The sequence below is a fragment of the Lucilia sericata genome, unplaced genomic scaffold (genome assembly GCF_015586225.1).
Source record: "Lucilia sericata isolate MDLA Ls3-8-SP2 unplaced genomic scaffold, ASM1558622v1 Contig000632F_arrow, whole genome shotgun sequence".
Classification (NCBI taxonomy): Eukaryota; Metazoa; Arthropoda; class Insecta; order Diptera; family Calliphoridae; genus Lucilia; species Lucilia sericata.
Window position 1 is genome coordinate 1 of NW_023994638.1, and position 19,290 is coordinate 19,290.

The 19,290-nt window shown below is 32.8% G+C and overlaps 2 protein-coding genes across 2 annotated transcripts; both read right to left on the reverse strand.

Moving 5' to 3' along the window:
• Window positions 1-6: 6 nt before the first annotated feature.
• Window positions 7-339, reverse strand: LOC119606875 (glycine-rich cell wall structural protein 2-like; the record flags this gene model as incomplete). The annotated part of the gene is made up of 1 exon (XM_037960527.1): window positions 7-339. A coding segment is annotated over exon 1 (229 nt), but the record flags the coding sequence as incomplete, so codon positions are not given.
• An 11,115-nt stretch (window positions 340-11,454) lies between these two features.
• Window positions 11,455-15,718, reverse strand: LOC119606877. The gene is made up of 2 exons (XM_037960529.1): window positions 15,618-15,718; window positions 11,455-12,435 (listed from the first exon to the last, which is right to left on the reverse strand). Exon 2 carries the CDS (start codon window positions 12,260-12,262, stop codon window positions 11,846-11,848), a length of 417 nt encoding a protein of 138 aa, XP_037816457.1. The 5' UTR covers window positions 12,263-12,435; window positions 15,618-15,718; the 3' UTR covers window positions 11,455-11,845.
• Between the last annotated feature and the right edge of the window lie 3,572 nt (window positions 15,719-19,290).

Consider the following 19,290-nt stretch of genomic DNA (forward strand, 5'->3'; position numbering starts at 1 on the left):
CAAAGCCAGCCTTGCCATAACCGCCACCATAACCACCACCATAACCACCACCATAACCTCCACCATAACCACCGCCATTGGCGTAACCACCACCATTACCGTAACTATTACCACCACTGCCACCACCAATACCATTCTTTAAAGCTCCCAATAAAGCCAATTTGGCACCCAAAAGGGCTTGGGCAGGTGCTGCCATTGCCAACATGGCAACCAAGACACAAACGTACAATTTCATTCTAAATTACCGACCCGTCTTACTCGTTCGTATAAGAAAAATTAATCCACGCAACTCACAACGCTAATCGTAGGCAACTGATACTAATGTCTAAGCCTACACACAAATTTATAGCCCAACTTTTAATTTCAGTTTAATGTTTAAATCCAGGCCAAATGATATGATCTTAAAATGCTCAACTACAAAAAAAATTAAGTCAATAAAATCTCCAGAAGAGAGAAAAATCTACAAGAACTATTTAATGAATTAGCTCAGCAAAATCTAAAGCTTTACTTCGCTGCCCTTACGTTGTCTCCCAAAAAAAAAAAAAAAAATTATCATAAAATATGAATATTTTTGTAATATTTATCTTCACGAAAAAAAAAAAAAATAAATAACTAGACTCTCTTTGAATACAAAAGAAAATAATTTCATATTTACTTAATCAATACAAAAACTCTAACCCTACCCATTAATCTGTTTAGATATATGTTTGTTTGTTTGTACATACGTATTCGCGCAAGTACTTAGATAGAAGTACAGATTTAGCATCTTAACTACTACCACCATCTAAAAAAAAAGTTAACAAGTCTACTATCTATCACTCAAAAATTTAGTCACATTGACGAATAATTTTTCTCATCTTCTAATGTTTATTATCTTAACAATTTATCTAGCCTAAAATCCATAATATTATAGACTTATATATCATATATGTATATGAAAACAAAATTTGCATAACACATGGTTTACAGTGGGGGCATATGCCTAAATGTTGGAGAAGTAATTATAAATTTGACACCCTTAAAATATAAGAATATTCGAGATATGAACATTCTGATATTTATTTAAAAAATTTCGAGAGTTTGAATTTTTAGGAAGTGTATTATGCGTTTGTGCTGATGTTTGTAATGCATTAAAATATTGGTACTATACCCACCTTAAAGTATACCGATCGATTCAGAATCACTTTCACGATTTAACGATGTCCGTCCGTCCGTCTGTCCGTCCCACCGTCCGTGTGTCCATGTGTGTCAACGTTGTTATCAAAGTACAGGTCGGAATTTTCAAGATAATTTGATGAAATATGAAATACACGTTTGTTTAGACCTAAGGACGAAATTGTTAAAATCGGTCCATTATTTAACCAAGCCCCCATACAACTGAACCCTCCGAAAAGGGCTTTTGAGCTCATAGTTACGTATAATATAAATGTATCTCGATGAAAGTTCGAACAACTAAGTCTTGATGACCTTGTCGAATTTCGAATTGATCGGACTTCATTTGACCCTAGCCCCCATACAAAGGCCCTTTCAGAAAGTGACTTGAATATCCGCAATTCATTTATTAGCACTGTTATTGCAATGAAATTTAGCACAGACAAATATTATATAATTACAGATCTATCCAGCCCATTTTATCGGGATCGGTCCACATTTGCTCCTATTCCCTATATAAACCCCCTTTTAGAAAATAAGTTTTTCATCAATAAATTGCTTAAATAAATCGGAATCAAGGTAATATTCAAGATAAATGCTTTATTATGAAAAATAAATCACATTTAATATTCATAACAGGTGTAGGGTATCATATGGTCTTACTTGTTTAACATAAGATATGTATTTTAATTGTATGAAAGAATAGTAGGGTTGGATTATAATTTCGGAGTATATAACGAAATTATGGTTCCTATTAGGAAGATCAGTAACCGATCTTAGTCACTAGAATTACATCAGGATTATTAAAAATATTTATAGGTTATAGTGGTGATAGTATATTAAATTGGAACGAAAAATGATGCAATCTAGAGAAAATGAACTCTGTTGATTCGGTAACAGCACCTGGGGACGTATCTGATAGACCGAAGTACGATCTTTAGCTATAAGTCTAGACTTTATTCTAACTCACAGAGAACACATTAAGGTAGTATGTAGTATGAACAGAGTAAATTCTAAGTATTACCATGTAAAAGAAGAGTATTGTATTGATCTACTTATAATAGAAGAATAAGAATGCCGTACATACATCGCCATTCAACCCATTATACAACTCTATTATTCGACACATTCATTTGGGTGTGTAGGTGTAGTAATTTCTCATATCCCTGATTAATTTTGTATACCATTCCTTTGTTATCAACTCATTCCAAACATTTAGTCCCACCAGTCACTCCTCTGACGGATCATGTTGCGCGACATTACGTTTAACAAACATTTTCTTCCTGCTATTTAGATTTGAACCTAAGCCACTACGCAAAAACAGAAACGAACTCATATAAGGTGCAGGATGAATTTTGCGGATCACCGACTCCCGTAGTACCAGATTATATGGTTCTCTGGTGAGACCCTAAGTCAAAGGAATCTAAGAAATATCCTGCAGTATAAAGTCTCGATAAGACTAAAGGTATTGACAGCACCTCTATGACAATGGATTGCAGTAACAGTCAAGTTGAGGGTGGTTCACCGAGATAACATGACCCAGGGAGGTAATTTAGGTAGACAATTTAATTTCCATTATTAATGGAATACGATTTTATTATTATTGTGGTTTTGGTCGCTTACAATAACTTATCACGTCATTTAAATTTTCCAAGAAGTGGTTAAAGGTTTCCGGTTCTGTCTTATGAATCGCTTGGATAATAATAGACATAAGTGGGGATAGCTTCAACAGTTTTCAATAAGAATATTAACATAGCATTACTGGTCATCGATACTGTATCGGTCTTTAAAGGTACCCAATAAGATAAAGTTTGAACCTAGCAAATTACGACCGATAACACGATTTCCAAACTTAGTACTTAAAATATCAATTGTTTGATGAGCTTTGTGATATGGTTTATCCAAATTTATATTTCAGCCCCTAATTATGGCTTGTACTATTTGAGCTGTTAAGTTATGTAGATGTTTAGATATTTGAACCATATTGAGACATCTGAACTACTGTGCAATAAAAATAAATTAAAACATTCCATTTAATATTTTTAATAAGTTTACTTTATGTTAACAATGTTTACACGATTTTTTTAGGAATCCTAATAGAAAAAACCAAGATCTTACTCTCTTTTCAATCATTTTAATATAACACAAGTATAAATAGTTTATTTTAATTTAAAAATCCACACATACTATCTTTTCTCCGATTAATTCCCCTTAAAAACCTTACAATTAGCATTATTAGGTAATTCCCGAAAAAAATAAATATTGAAAAAAATTTGTGAGTTTGAATTTTTAAGTGCTAATTGATAAAAATTGTTTGCAAATCTGTGTCTCTAAAGTAAACATTGACAATTTCGAATGACAGAGAACGACTGGGTGTCTGACTGACTGAATAACTGAATGTCATTTATATTTGTTAGTTAATGTTTATCTATGAAATCTCAATGATCTTAAGGGCACATAATGAAATTTTAAATCACGTTCATATTTCAAAATTTACATGATGTTTGTATGAAAAAAAAAGTTTATTTATTTTTGAGATGTTTTTTTTTAGGGAATTTTACAAAAATATAATTTTCAATGACGTTTTTATTTTTTTTTAAATAACAAATACTGGTAAATTCATTGACACTTAAGTCTGTTGGAGTGTGTGAGAGTGATGTAATTTTTAAGAATTTATTTTGTGATTTGAAACGCACGTATTGAACGTTTTGTCAATTTTATGCTGTTTAAAGGGTGCGATTTTGTAAATGCCTTATAGACAAGAGCGTGCTATAGTTTGAATAAGATTAGTTTTAAAAAGATTAAAATAAGGTCATAGCTTTTGATTTTAAATTGAAGCGATGCGTCGTATTCGTATAAAAATGATTGTATTTTTCAATCAACTAACATTTGACTTAGTATAAGAGCAAGTCAAAAGGCGGCACATTGATTAGCATAACACCCTGCGGCACACATCCATTCGAAGACTCAAAGGATTCATTGTGATTTTCTTTAAATGAAGAAATAGAAGAAAGAGTGTTAGAAGTTAAAGAAGAATTGAATTCCAGTCTGGAGAAAAGAAAAGTTAAAGCTTATCAATTTCCTTGCATAACGTACAAAAGTCCTATGCGTTACTATCTCATTTACTGGCGAAAGTTCTAAACAATACTACTAAAAAATTCGTAATGCTCTTACTGTCCGAAGAAGTTTATTTAAATTGCAAACCTTTATCCTTAATAAAACTTCACAGAATGGCCAGATCACATCTAGCTATATTTCCAAGTTCCTTATAGAATCTTTTCTTTAGTTATGTTTGTGTTAGACCCTGTACTCTAGTAGAGTCTCTTTTATGAGGATAATGTTTCCAGCTCATCGACGATCTCGTATAATCTATAAAGAAATTGAGGATTGGACCCCCGAGGCGCGTAACCTTGATGAAAAACCCCATGATATTATTACAATCCCAGGGAAAATAGGTGCTATCAGTACCTCTAGTCTGTCTGGACTATAAACTGGTGATGATCGAATGTATCCTCTGCCTTTCCTTGGAATGATTTGACATGGGGCCGAACCAGAGAACCACATAGTCTGGCACCACGAGAACCAAGTTTCGGACTTTGTCTTGTAACGGTTATTGGAGAGGTTCCTTCGGGGTGCACGTTGCAGCTGTGGTTTAAATCCAAATTCGTGTGAAGAGACTGATGCACGATAAAATCTATAGTTCTGGATAAGTTCGATGTTGGAATTTATTGTGGATCTAAGCGATGGCTGATTAGATAGCTTGAGTACTTGAGTAAAGTGCTTGTGCATGGATCGGCAGAATATGTGAAAAAATTGACATCGGTGTGTAAGAAACCGAAAGGGGCGGTGGTGAGTCGTCTAGTCAGCTCACCCAGTAAAAAAAAGTTGAAAAAGTAACACAGTGAAATAAGCCCAACACGGCAAGTGTTCACGTAAAGCACTTTAATATCTTGTACTAGGATTGGTTGGCAATGTTACGAAGTTATTCAAATATTAACTTAAAGAGTACAAATTGTACAAATTGAAATCACATATGAATCTGATCATATCGTGAAATACCATCGGATAACAATGTGTTAACATTTTCTACTTTCAACTTAATTAAAACACTTAGTCTTATCAATTAGAATTGCTTTGAATAGTGAGTCTTGGTAGCGGCTCTGCATGGAGCAATAGTGAGATTTAATGGAACAATTTTGACGGCATAATCAAAGATCATATATGTACCGGATCTTATGGTGGAGTACGATTGGACATCATAAATGTTGAACATAATTAGAAGGTTCGTTTCTATTAAGATTCTGCAGATATACCTTGAATCTAACTGAAACACATAAAGTCGTTCCTGTTTGAGCTGCTTTGAATGCTGAATCTTATCCTGATCATTGGAGGGACTGAATACTGAAATTTTGTCGAATAAACAAACAAATATATTATTCAAGTACATTTCATTAAATATGTCTTTACTAACAACTTAATTTATAAAAATATTTCTTGCTCATTACATGTAGAAATATCTTTTCATAACACCAAGTCATTGACTTCCAATTAGAATTACAATTGTCACCTTCTTATGACACACACACACACACTATAATTAAATAGTAATTTAGATGAAAAAATATAAAATATGACAGTGTCCTCAAAAATCGTCCAAGCTTAAAAAATTATATCCGTTGGATAATTTAAAGCTAGAAAAACTTTAAATAAAAAGTTTATATAAAAGCTAAAAATTCGATTAAGCTGAATTTATTCCTAAAGTAACTAAAGTCGAAACAACAGCCAAATCAATATGATGACAACAACAATGATGAGACAGTTAAGAATTTTGGAAATTATAATAATATGTTATTTGGCCAAGTCAATGGAAGGAAAATCGTTTAAATCCTCAAAAGGTCATATAAATGAAGAGCATAATGAAAGAGCTAAACGTGGTTTTAGTCATTATGGGGGAAATGGCAAGTTTGTAAAGTACATAAGAAAAATTAAGAAAATTTAATAATTTATTTTTATAACTAAAGACTTTGGCTCCTCAACACACGTAAGTTCGGCCGTTTTGCAATTTGGCGGAGGAGATGAACATGCTGGTGGCTTAGACTCCAGCAGTAATTTGGATTCTTACGCCATTAGTGCTGCACACTCGAGTAGCCTTGATGCCAGTAGTCATTTAGGAGAATCTTCCATAAGCTCGGCACACTCTGGCAGCTTAGATAACATTAGTCACTTGGATTCATCTGCTAGTAATGCCAATTCCTGGTCATCTTCGGGACACTCTTTAGGGGAAGAAGTATGGCTACAACCTTTACCCGATTATCATAGCACCTCTGCTATAGATACATCAGCAGTACATATCTCATCTATAGGCTCAACACATCCGGGTAGTGATTATATAGCTAATACCGTTCATTCAGATGATTCGGCACATACAGCTCATTTTGAAATACCCAGTTCTCAATTGCACACACAAATCAGCAGTAGCAGCATTGGTAGCAGTGCTGTCAATATTGGTGCCAGTATTCATGATCATGGTGCTGCAGTAATAAGCGACAATATTGACTTTAATAATGTTGCCGATATAACGAGTAAACATTATGCAAAATCGTATGGTAAATAATTTATATGTTGTAAGGTGGAAACAAGTTAAACGATGTTTGTTTAATAGTCTTTTGATAAAAAAAAGTGAAAAACTGCTTTAATTTTAAATTTGCAATTATTTTTATGCCGTATAGTAGTAAATAAGTGTTAATATAAGAGTACTCTACAGATTTCTAAAGAGTTTTTTATTTTTTGAAAATAAAAATTTTAATAATCATGAATTAGATGGGAGGTCTCCAATCAGATGCGGATAGACAAAGCCTTTGGCGAACTTTGATACTTTTGATAAAAAGCTCAACTTCCAGCTCGAGATTTGGCAGAGCTATGCGATACATTTAAAAAAATAGACCAATAAACCTTTCATTTCTAGAAGAGTACAGGAGACGGAATAATCTTTCCACTAAACTTCAGTCGATACATTTTAGACAAATGGTCTCTAGAAGGGGGACAGAATACATCAAGATTAATGACACATTTTATAACAAATGGTCGTTAGCTGTAGACCAAAACTGTTCCTTCCCTCTCCCTAACTTTTCAATATCTAATTTATTCTCCCAATACTCTAAATTTCTACCTCTCCCTAACTTGAACCGTGGACCAAAACTGTCCCTTCCCTCCCCCTAAATCCCGCTACTTTAATTTCCTATCTCTTCCTAAATTTTCAATATCTAATTTATAATCCCAACACTCTAATTCCATACCTCTCATTTCACAGGCTAAAGGAAATGACTAAAGTGTCAAAAACCTGAGTGCCTGAGTGAGAGAGTTAGTAGTTTACAGCATCCCTCCGATATAAGGATACTGATAGGTTGTAATATTAGTCTAGCCCTAGTAAAAGAAGCGTGGATTACGCCAAACACTTCAAATGCTGGGAGGCCATCGAGCCCCCTAGTTTAGGCATTGAAAATCAGTGACCCCAGTAACGTCTGCATAGGTTTGATCGTTGAACAAGACGTCGCGTCCAACCGCCGTTCCTCCTATTACCGAAAGTCCACTGAAAATTTTGCCTGTCGTAAAGATACGTACGCTTTGTATAGAACCATGCCACCTTGCCCAACATATTGTACCTTCATTACACATGAAAAGAAGTGGAAAAGAAGATATGGGTTAGAAATGTGTAGGGAAAAGTATTTGACAAAAAATGAAGAAACAAAGTGTTGCAGACTGTAAGTGTTAGAATAGCACACTTAGAGGCTATTTTCATTCCAATTACAATTATTGTGGCAGTCTTTCTATGAGAAACACACAAGACATCTTATAACACGAAATAGGCCGAATATATCCAGGTTTATAGCAGTAATAACAGGACACTGGATACTAGGCAGATATGCAAGTCAGCTGGGGGCTCCCCTTCAATAAGTACGACTGAGAAAATGAAGAAACGGTCTTCCATCTCCTCTGTGATTGTCCTGCTCTAGCCGATAAGAGAAACAGTTTTAAAGGCAGTTACTTCCTATCTAACCTCGGTGAGATATCTGGGTCAAAACTTAATGTCATCTTGAGATTTCTCACGAATGTAGTGATCTAACACTACATAATACTCCACATCTGACGAGTGGGGTGGTCTTGTCAAAACGGGGTCCCTTCGATTCTACTTGAATGTTCGCGGCTCAGTGAATTAGCACGATAACCAACCATTAAGCGAAAGATGGGAGAAATGTTTTTAGGTTTTGTACAATAAATTCTATTAACAGTTTCAGAATAAACTTTGGAATCTATAAAGGAGATGTGAAATGTATTCTATTAGTCAAACTAAGTATAAAATAAACACCCAAGGCGAATGTATCTAGAGTTGTTTAATAAAAAATATATTAAAAAACTTACATTTAACTAAGTACTCACATGGAAGTTTAAATAACAAACATTCGCAACAGTTTATTATTCTAATTTCCTAAAGATCGTTTAAACGCTTATTTTTCTATTAAGATCTATTTAATCTCATTAAATTACTACTAAAAAAAATATTAAAAACAAATTTCTATCTTAAACTGTTAACGCTAATATTCTAATGATATTTTTTTTTTATTAAATAAAACCAGTTTTCAAACAAGTACACGTAATCCCATCTTTTTTTGCACTTGTTCTCATAGATGTATTTCCCTTATCGCTAAAATGTATATTTATACTTTATTGACACTACAAATTAGCACTTCTAGACATTGTAACAAAAAAAAAAAAAATAAATTCTCATCGTAGATGGGAAGCAATCGATAACTGTACTAATGTTTGTTATGATGATAAAAACACTAGGCAACAAAAGTTGCTTAGAAAGTAATGGATATATTCGTTGAAATCCAAACTTTCTTATCCGTTATATATTCGATGACAGATAATTACACGATGTTCCAAATATCTGTTATATAGGACTTTTCGACTAACTTTTCTAAAGTGATATCTCCTTGGAGTTCCTCAACTTCAGAATAAAATCTAAGAAAAAAACCTAAAAAATCTCTTTAGTTATTTGGTATAGTTCAAGTGTTAACAAATAAAACTGATCGATTACAGATCTTTGCAAAAATATAAAAATTTCTGTTGACTAGTGGTATCGGTAAATAATTAGTTTGTTGTATTTCAGTTGTTTTTCCAAACCAGTTTTAATGAAAAACTACATAATTAAATATTCACACCCTTATTTAGTTTGTATATTTTTTACATAAATGAACATATTTAGCAGATTTTGAAAAAACATCTATATTTATGTAAAAACTAAAATAAGTATTTAAAAAAAATGCCTCAATATTTACACCGTAATATTTACTTAAGTAGAGAAGTGCGTATGTATGAATTTTTCACGCTTTAGCTATAAAAACAAAAGACTTAAGAAACAAACGTTTATGCATGAAAGCATCTATTTCATTAAAAGATTTGAAATAACTAAGTAAAAATGAAACTAAACGTGATGGGCATTTTATTTATCCGCTTGACATTTCTATATTAACTTACGGCTGCTGTAGGCAATTTAAATGAGAAATATTATTTATTTTTCGTTTGAGTTAAAGCACGAGATTTGTATGACAATTGCTTATGATGACCTTGATTACTGATGAAAATAACATTAGTTAAGCAAATGTGTTAACAAAAATTGTGTTATCTCTTAAATTGAAATACGTTTATATAAACTGATCACGTTTAATGGCATTCTCCCGCATTAGGTGAAGTCGCTCTGAGATATTGATGCAAAGAGTCTTTGAAGAGCCTCCTTGGTGTAAGATTAGCTTGGCTTTGATACTTTACAATCTATCATGATATTTATTAGTATACAAGGGACACAATATAAAGGTGTTTAACATGATCTTCTTGAACTCGTTGATTCTTCTCAAGTATGATAATCGCGTCGAAGTCCTAAAAGTGTTTTACACGATCCTTTTGATCTCGTTAACTCTTTCAAAGTCATAAATGTTAATCTTCATCTGAATTTTCCGATTTTCTCTGGATTTGTGATTTTACGAGTGGAGTCTGATGATCGAACACAGATCGTTATGATATTCACGATCAAATCTAATTTTGGGCTTAAAGACTGATCCTTACACTAGTACTACAATGGATTAATCATGATCATCATACGTCTATATGAAGTGGTTAGAATATATAATATCTAGACGTCAATTTTCCTGTTCGGCGATTTGCCTCTTGAGCTTAAGTGTAGCTTGGCTTTGACACTTTACAATCTTCCGTGGTATTTGTTAGTATACGATGGATATAACATGAAGGTGTTTAACACGATCTTCAAGTGCTAATTTGATCTTCGTTGCGTCATATATCTGAATCATTTATGATTTTTCTGATTTCCTCTGGCTCTTTTTCTATCTAATTATGGATTATTAGACAACTTTTTTGATTTTGCGATTAGACAGTGGAAAACCCAGATACTTAGTAATAGATCGTGGTGATATTTACAAACAATAATGAATATAAAAGTAAAGTAAACGATAAATATAATTGAAAGATATTTAAAACGATCTTCTTCACTTCGTTGGATCTTTTCAAGTGTGAAGATCACTTCGTCATCATGTTATTTGAATTATCATTTATGATTTCTGATTTCCCTCTGGTTCTTTTCCTAACCAATTGATTTTGGGAGTGAACAACAGGAAAATCCAGATGATCGAAAATAGATCGTGATGATATTTACAAAAAATTCAGTTTTGGATTATTATTGATCATATATTGATGAATATAACAGTTTAGTATACGATAAATATAATTAAAAGTGTTATTAACACGATCTTCTTCACATCGCTGAATATTTTTATGTGTGAAGATCACATTAACATCATATTATTTGATTCATTTATGATTTCTGATTCCCTCTGGTTTTATCTTCTGTCAAATTGAGGCTTTTTGCTAGAGGAGAACATAAAACTCAGATAATCGATCCTGTGATCCTCAAATCCATTTTTGTAGTATTATTAAATGCATTTTCTTTGAGTGAAAAAAAAAACAGAATTTCGTGATTATATCCATATTTTGCATAATGTTGATCTTAACCTGATTAACAGATTCTCACAAAATAAAACAAAATTTCTTGTTATTTTTATTAAAATTTATCTATTTAAATATTGAAACAATTTTTTTTATTAACTAAAACACTTGATTTTATAATTAACCTACTAATAACAACAAAACAAAACTCAAAATGAAATTGAAATTAAAAAAAAAGAAAAACAAAATAATAATAAAAAATATATTGCACAATTAATTGAATTTCTGTTGTTAGTGTTGTAATCTTCCTTAAACGTGCTGTGGCGTCAGCTTCCAGCTTAATAGTAGAAAAACCACATGCACGCACAGTTTTTCATAACACTTTCTTTGGTCTAATAATTATTTGTTATATTTTTTAGTTTTGTTTTTCATGAATTTACTATTGTTTAACACCACCATCATCATCATCATCAGTACGAAGAACGTAATCACAGCTTAAACCAAGATTAAAAAAAAAAACACACTCACACAGATTTTAAGCAAAGTTTTGCAAATAGAAAAGAGGAAAACAAAATGAAAACATCATCACACACTTGAACGCAAATAAACTTTAAATATTTTTTGTTTTTTCTTTTTTGTAAAAACACATATTTTACACGAATTCTTTTTGCCAGATTTATGGTTTAGGATCTTTGAATTCGTAAGTGGTGCTGTAACTTAAGGCACCTTTGCCATGGTTAATGCCCGGAACTGGTTTGGTATCAAAATCATGTAAATCACTGTGTATGTCATGGTATGATCCAATGGATTCATGTTGAGAAAAATGTTCATGGCCACCATATTCAATGTGTTCACTGGCACCTAAAGATGCCTCACCGTGTCCATAGTCCGAGGGAAAGTGTGATTCTTGCAGGTGATCACCTAAAGAACCTAAAGACTCATAGTTAGAGGATTCACTTTTAGCTAAACCCTCACTAAAGTCATGTGATTCAGCATTTGCATTCAAATGACCACCATAATGACCGCCAATAACGCCAGCTTGCAGGGAACCAGCTAACAGTGTGATGCTTAAAACGATGGTAAAAGGAGACATTGGTAAAGATCCTTTTGTTGTGTGTGCGTGTGTGTGGCAATAGCAGTTGTTTTCAATATCCTTTCTATGACTTGCCAAAAGTGATGTGTGTTTAATCCGTTTTGTTTTGAAGTTGTAAGTAGACTAATTTGTTGGTGGTAAGTTTGAAGCATTTTATATATAAATGTTGAAATCTATTCGAAAAGCATAAATGTGAAAATCATAACGAAGAAAAAAAACGCAACAATAATAAACAGAAAATACAAAATAGAAAAACAAAAAAACATATGGAAAAACTGTTAATGATGATACAAAATATATGTTTGTAAGACTGGATAAGAGTGTAAGCATGAGTTTTTAGTCGTTTCAGTGAGTTAGTGAGTGAGCGTATCCAGAGGGGGCATATTTACAGACAGTCAGTATATTTATGCCACATTTAAGTGGCATAACAGACATACATATAATTTTTACATTAGTCATATTTATATTTGTTGTTGTTTTAGTAATAGTAAGGAGTCTTGCAGGTTACTCAAGTTTTTTGCAACATTGTTCAAAATGGAACTTATAAAAAAAAAACAGGAAGATTCGGAATAGTAAAAAAAGTCCGACTTTGCTAGGACTTGAAGTGAGATGAAGTTCATTGCTCCCCGAATAACTTACATTCAGGTGTTTTCTAACGTACAATGTACAAGCAGTTTTCTCTATAACTAATGCTATCTAATCTCTTTCCTATGGGGATCCCGCTACAAATTCAATACAGATGCATTTCTCTACTGAAGTTGCACAGCCTCAAATCCTACGATAGCCCCTGTTCGGTAACAGCACTGAGACATATGTGTTTGGTATGCAACTATTTCATACATCAGGCTCATTTTCTTTGTCATAGTGATCACGTTACGGAAAGACATGCAATCATATGAATCATTATACATTACTCGATCAAATAAGATACAATAATTGATGCTAACAGCGTTGACGAACCCGTTGCATTTCAGAACTGTTTTAATATGTCACCGACTGCAGCCATATACCTCTGAAACAAGTTCAGAAGCAGGTCATTGATCCAACGTGCCTTGAGAACTACGTAAACACTTTCCTTTGACCGACGCTGCATACAATAGGTGACGCCTATTAAAATACTACTGGAGAATATATCAGGCCTTAAACCAACATTCTAGGGCAACTAGTTTCCCGGGTTAGCCGTAGGTTAGTTTTGGTCTCGTCAAATCTTAGTCACTGGTAACACCTCTTAAAGCCAACCAAATAGAGAAAAATATTAAAACCAACAGCGAGGAGCAAACCATTACCATCAAGAAATTATCGAACATGTTATCGACAGCACCCATATGCTTCCCTTGTTCCAAAGAGGGCCACTTATTTAACATGCCTTGAAAATTGCCTAAACACTACCCAAATTCTGCCAACTGTAATGAATTCTTCGACTTACACATATCGAACAGCCTTACTGCTATAAGTGTCAAGTGTTGAGAAATTCTGGGACCAAATATCAGGCTTTTAAAAGACATTATCTTTCTGATTTCTGTGGGATAAGATACTATAGTCAATCGCATTTGCAATAAAACCAAGATGCGGGAAGTGTTTCAAGATTACTGTTGTTGTAATAGTTCGACTGTGGCCGATAGTTCTTTCATAGGAAAGAACTTTCGGTTGATGCAGATGTTGCTGGATTGACAATCATTGCTCGAGTATGTGTGTGATGTGTGTAAAAGTCTTATGTAACTTGTATAGAAGTGACTAGTTTTAAGAATGAATTCCATTGGGATACACTCGACAATCAAGAGGGGTATATTGGATTATGCTCCGATAACATTTTCTTCTCCAAATTGTTTCCTATGGAAAGTGCACTGATAGTCCGATAACAAAATTGTAAATAAAACGAACTTGGCTCTATAATAATGTCCTAGGAGGGGTTATATCTTGACATATTTGTGTCAGTTCTTTGAAATTTGTCCCACTGAAAATTGGATCGCAAAATTGAATTTAAATCCAATTGTTTTGGACATATGAGAAGAAATGGAAATGTGCATAATCATAATCTCTCTCCTATATATTATTCTTCACGAAACTGTGAACACCTTTAATACCAGTTAAACATCACATTCATAAACATTCATTACAAGTTTAATTTGAAAATCGCCACAACAAATCCACTAGAAACATATTTAATATTAAAACAATACAATCCTATTGACCAATAGAAGACCAATTAGTAGAGTTATTATTTCAATATCGTTTCGTTATTACAATCAAATTGGAAAATAAACACAAAATGTATAATTTGTAGTTATTTAATTGTACTATATTATTTCATAAAATCTTATGAAGCAAAAAGAAAAAAAAATCAATAAAAATACTTGTATTAAACTAAAAAGCTGGTAATTATTTAGTGATGGATAAACAACAATAAACAAACATTTTTACAACAACTTGTTGGGGGAAACAAAATCAAATACACTTGGTCTTACTGACCAAGTTTTTCTTTTCGAAGAAGAAGAAGAAGTTGAAATAAAAAGTTGTTTCACAAAAAACTTCCTACTTTAGCAAAATACTATTTAACGAAGTGAGTGAGTGCAGTTATGTGAACTCACTCAATCACCTGCTAAGTCACTCACTAGTTATAGTGATTTGCAATTGATTTAATCGGTTACAGTTGTAAGATTATGTGTATTGTTAGATTAATAGTGAAATTTAAAAAAATATATTATAAACCTTTTCGAAGGAATTAAATTCTCTGATAGTTTACTCAAACAAAATCAATCATATGGTAACTGTGGTTTGTGATTGATAATTTGAAAGAACTTCCAACATCCTCAGAAATACTTGAACCAGCCAAGTAGGAAAACTTAAGAAGAACTTGTTTTGTTACTGGTTGTTTAGATGTTATGCCAGAAACTTCATAAGAAAACGTTAGTTCAATGTTAGGGAAATAAAGTGTTTTGAAATAACTGATCATTCATTTCTCTCAAAAAGATAAACATTTCAAGAATCAAATCATCTAAGATCTATCAATATAAAAGAATTTAATGCTAAAGAAATTTCTACCAGCAGGTTATAAAATGCTCATATATATATTATGTACGATTGGTAGTCATGTCTATAACTTTTTGTTTTTATAGATTTATGTATTTAGTGCTTTAAATGATTGCATTTTCCATATTCGATTATTTTATGACACTAACGACTTAACTTTCCTTGCATTTGGTAGATAAATATGTTTGCTACATAGTCTCATGATTATGGTGATGTAAAATTTTATTATGGACAGACATTGAAAAGAATTGATTTTTTTTTTTTCAAATTTATGATACTTTGATACTATATGTGACTAGGATGAAACACGCTATAGAACACCTACCACTGATTTGACGACTCACCACCGCCCATTGTGTATCTTACACACAGGTGGTTGTACATGGCTGTGCCGGTACAACCTTTGCTTGGCTACTCGAGCTATCCAATCTCTTGCCATAGTAGTTACGTTGGGGAATGACAGGCATCATTAGTCAAGCTCAATCTTACCCTAAAAAAGGAAAAGACAATCACTGGTTAGAGTCGATAGAATGGGCGGACCGAACTTCAGGTGAAAAGACGCTATTGATGTTATGAGGAATGCTCTGTCACTACAAACATTCCCATCATCTAAAGACTTACCCCAGTGCATTCCTGGACTTATTAAACCAACCACACTACTTAGATGGCTTTTGTTTCAGCAACAGCACCTAGAGACAGATTGATATTTTAATTAGCCAGACTTATTTCAGTGATAAGTTGAGCATGTTTTAGAGTAAACTCCAACACACTCAACCATGAAGCAAAATCACCGATAATTTAAAGATTAAGGTATTAGAACTCCACAACGTCCCAACCAACTCCCCCGCCACTTGAAACGTAACTCCTTCTGTCATTCCGACATCTCCACAGATACCTATAACTCAGGATCCCTCTCACCCATCAGATACAAGTATCCGATGGTACATCTCACTCCAACACGTACCCAATCTTTGCATTATCAGCTCAAATCCAACATGTTATTAATCCACGGTCTTGCTCTTATCCCGAAAAATTATATTTCACCGTGTATCAATCTTTCAACCATGTACCCCCTTCCGCGAATTTGGGTTTTAACCACAGCCACTACGTGTATCCCGAAGGAACCTCAAATAACTTATCAGCCAGGACAAAGTCCTGCGGTCAACTGGTCACCCGTAGTACCAGATTATGTGGTGCTCTGTGTCAATCCCATGTCAAATCATTCCAAGGAAAGACCGATGATATATTTGGCATAACCAGTTTATAGTCCAGGCAGACTAGAGGTACTGGTAGCTCCTCTTTACCCCGAGATTGCAATACACCAAGATAGGGTGGAATCAAGACCTGCTAATCCTTTAAAGGATTTTAAAGTGACAAATTATAGTACGTCGGCCCCTCAGGATTATGCCTTGAGAACACCGAATATTTGTATTAACAAATGCCTTGAGAACATGTCTAACCTATGATCACTAGATTTTCAATATGTTTTTAAAAGTCCCCACTTTAAGAGCTTCAAATAATCCTTACTTACTTACGTTCCTTTTAAAGCCTGCTCTAAGTTTATATGTAGAATCAGTAATAGAGTTGGTATGTTGCCTCCTTGAAATCGTTGAGCTTCCATGTTATTTTGAACATACTGTATTTTAAGAACCCTTTTAGATTCCATTTCAATGTCTCGCATCAAACTGTTAAGTTAAATATTTTATGTCAATATTGCCGTCAAGAGCTCTAGTTCAAATGAAACCTTGTTCGATTGGTATGTTATCGTAGAGGCGATAAAGATCGCTTACAAAGTAAGGAGCTAGATTTCTTGTAAGTAAAGATGTATCGAATGAAGAGTATAGTGTACTGTCTCATTTTACACAAAAGAGATGTTTTTTGGAAGATAGGAGTAGTCTGCCTAGCCTGAACTCAACTTGATCAATTTTTGACTACTATATATATGTATGTGATATTCAAGAGTTTTAGAATAATTAGGAATAATTTTTTTTAGTAGTTCAATTTAACTCATGGTTAGAGCATATTAGAATCATGATGTAAAATATGAATACTTAGAGACGATCTATTATTGATCAATTGTTTGAAGATTAGCAAATTTCATTACTTTACAACCCTGACCACCTCTCATGCATTCGGTCAATTATATGTTATAAGCATTTTTATTACAGTTTAAAATCAGTGATTGACCACTGGGCGTAAATTAAGTTTGTTTTTTTTTCTCCACCAGGATTTTGTCCGCTTCATTTCGCCGACATAATGTCTGATGTAATAGATGTGTCTGAGACAATGCATTAAATTTTAACTGTTGTATACAAAACGATACATACATAGACGAGCCACATCTGTACATAGTATTTAAAAATTTGATGGGACATTTTGTTTTTGTCTTGTAATTAACTTTCTCATCTTGGGATAAGAAATGCGAAAAAATGCAAAGTAATCAGTAATAAATCATGAATGCCACGACTTGATTAACCCATTCAGGGATAGATATCAGTAATTTATGGATTAAGATAATTATGCTTTAATTATCTATAATTCAATTAATTATCTATAAATCAATACTATAAATCTAGTATATTTAAGCATTATTAAGGTACATTTGTCCTTCCTTAGATTACCTGTAATGTGTATAGGAGGGAATTGCATTATCATTTTATTAATAAGAACATAAAAGTGTATATTTCTCCTTCCTTAAGAAATTGTCTTAACCAAGGAGTGTTGACATACAAACACATACATATAAACATTTTATATTTTATTTAGTATTTATACCCTACACCACTATAGTAACACACAAAAATATTGGTCCTACACCCACCTTTAAGTATACCGATCGACTCACATTTTGAGTCGATTAAGACGTGTCCGTCCGTCTGTCCGGCTGGCTGCCTGGCTGTCCATGTAAACCTTGTGCGCAAGGTACAGGCCGCAATTTTCAAGATAATTTGATGAAATTTGGACCAAGCATGTTTTTTGGCACAAGGACGAAGTCTATTGAAAATGGTTGAAATCGGTCCATTATTTCACCTAGCCCCCATACAACCGTACCTCCCGATTTGGGCTTTTTATGCCATAATTACGTCAAATATACTATTATCTCTTTAAAAATTGGCACAAATAAGTTTTATATAAGTATAAATGACACTGCAAATTTTCGTAATGATCGACCCTAGCCCCCATACAAACCCCCCTTCAAAAAATGTCTTAAACGTCTAAAATTGACTTGTAACCATTTGTATCGCAATGAAACACAACGTAATTAACTATTATGTTTGACCTATACTCCTATATAAGCCTCATTTACAAAATTTGTTTTTTATCAATAAATTGCTTAAATACTTTGGAATTAACGTAAAATTCAACATAAAGGTTTCTTTGTGAAAAATAAAAATTTTTTAAATATACTCATGGTGTAGGGTATTATATGGTCGGCCATGCCCGACTATACTTTCCTACTTGTTTTCAATAGTTTAATTCGTAAAATAGATCAATTTAATTGGGATTTATTTTACAAAAATTTGTTATTATTTATTAAGTTAATTTTTTCGCTCCATAAAGTAGAATAATCTTTATAAGAGTAAATCATACATACATATACATATGACGTAATAACTATTAAAAATTGTTCAAATTTAATCCTTTCAAATTGCTCCATATTTAAAAACATTAAAATTAAACTGTTAAAACTTTATTCAGTTATGAAATGTTTAAAATTAAAATCTTAACAGTCGGGCAGTTTAATTTTATTTATAAACATTTTTAAAATACTCAAAGTCATCATTATTAACACGTAATTAAAATTTGCAAAAAAAAAAAACAACATAAAGCAACTTGTATTTTTAATTATTAGATAAACATAATTTCGCAACAAACATAATATAAATGGAAATAAAATTGAAAAATTAATATAAAACACTTAAAGCGTAATCATTGTTAAGACAGTCTATAAAATACGAAAAATTATACTTACACACGTTAATTTTCTTTTTAAAATA

What these genes read in the sequence shown, in the direction of transcription:
- LOC119606877 (XM_037960529.1), bottom strand. Translation starts at nt 12,262, where the DNA reads ATGTCTCCTTTTACCATCGTTTTAAGCATCACACTGTTAGCTGGTTCC.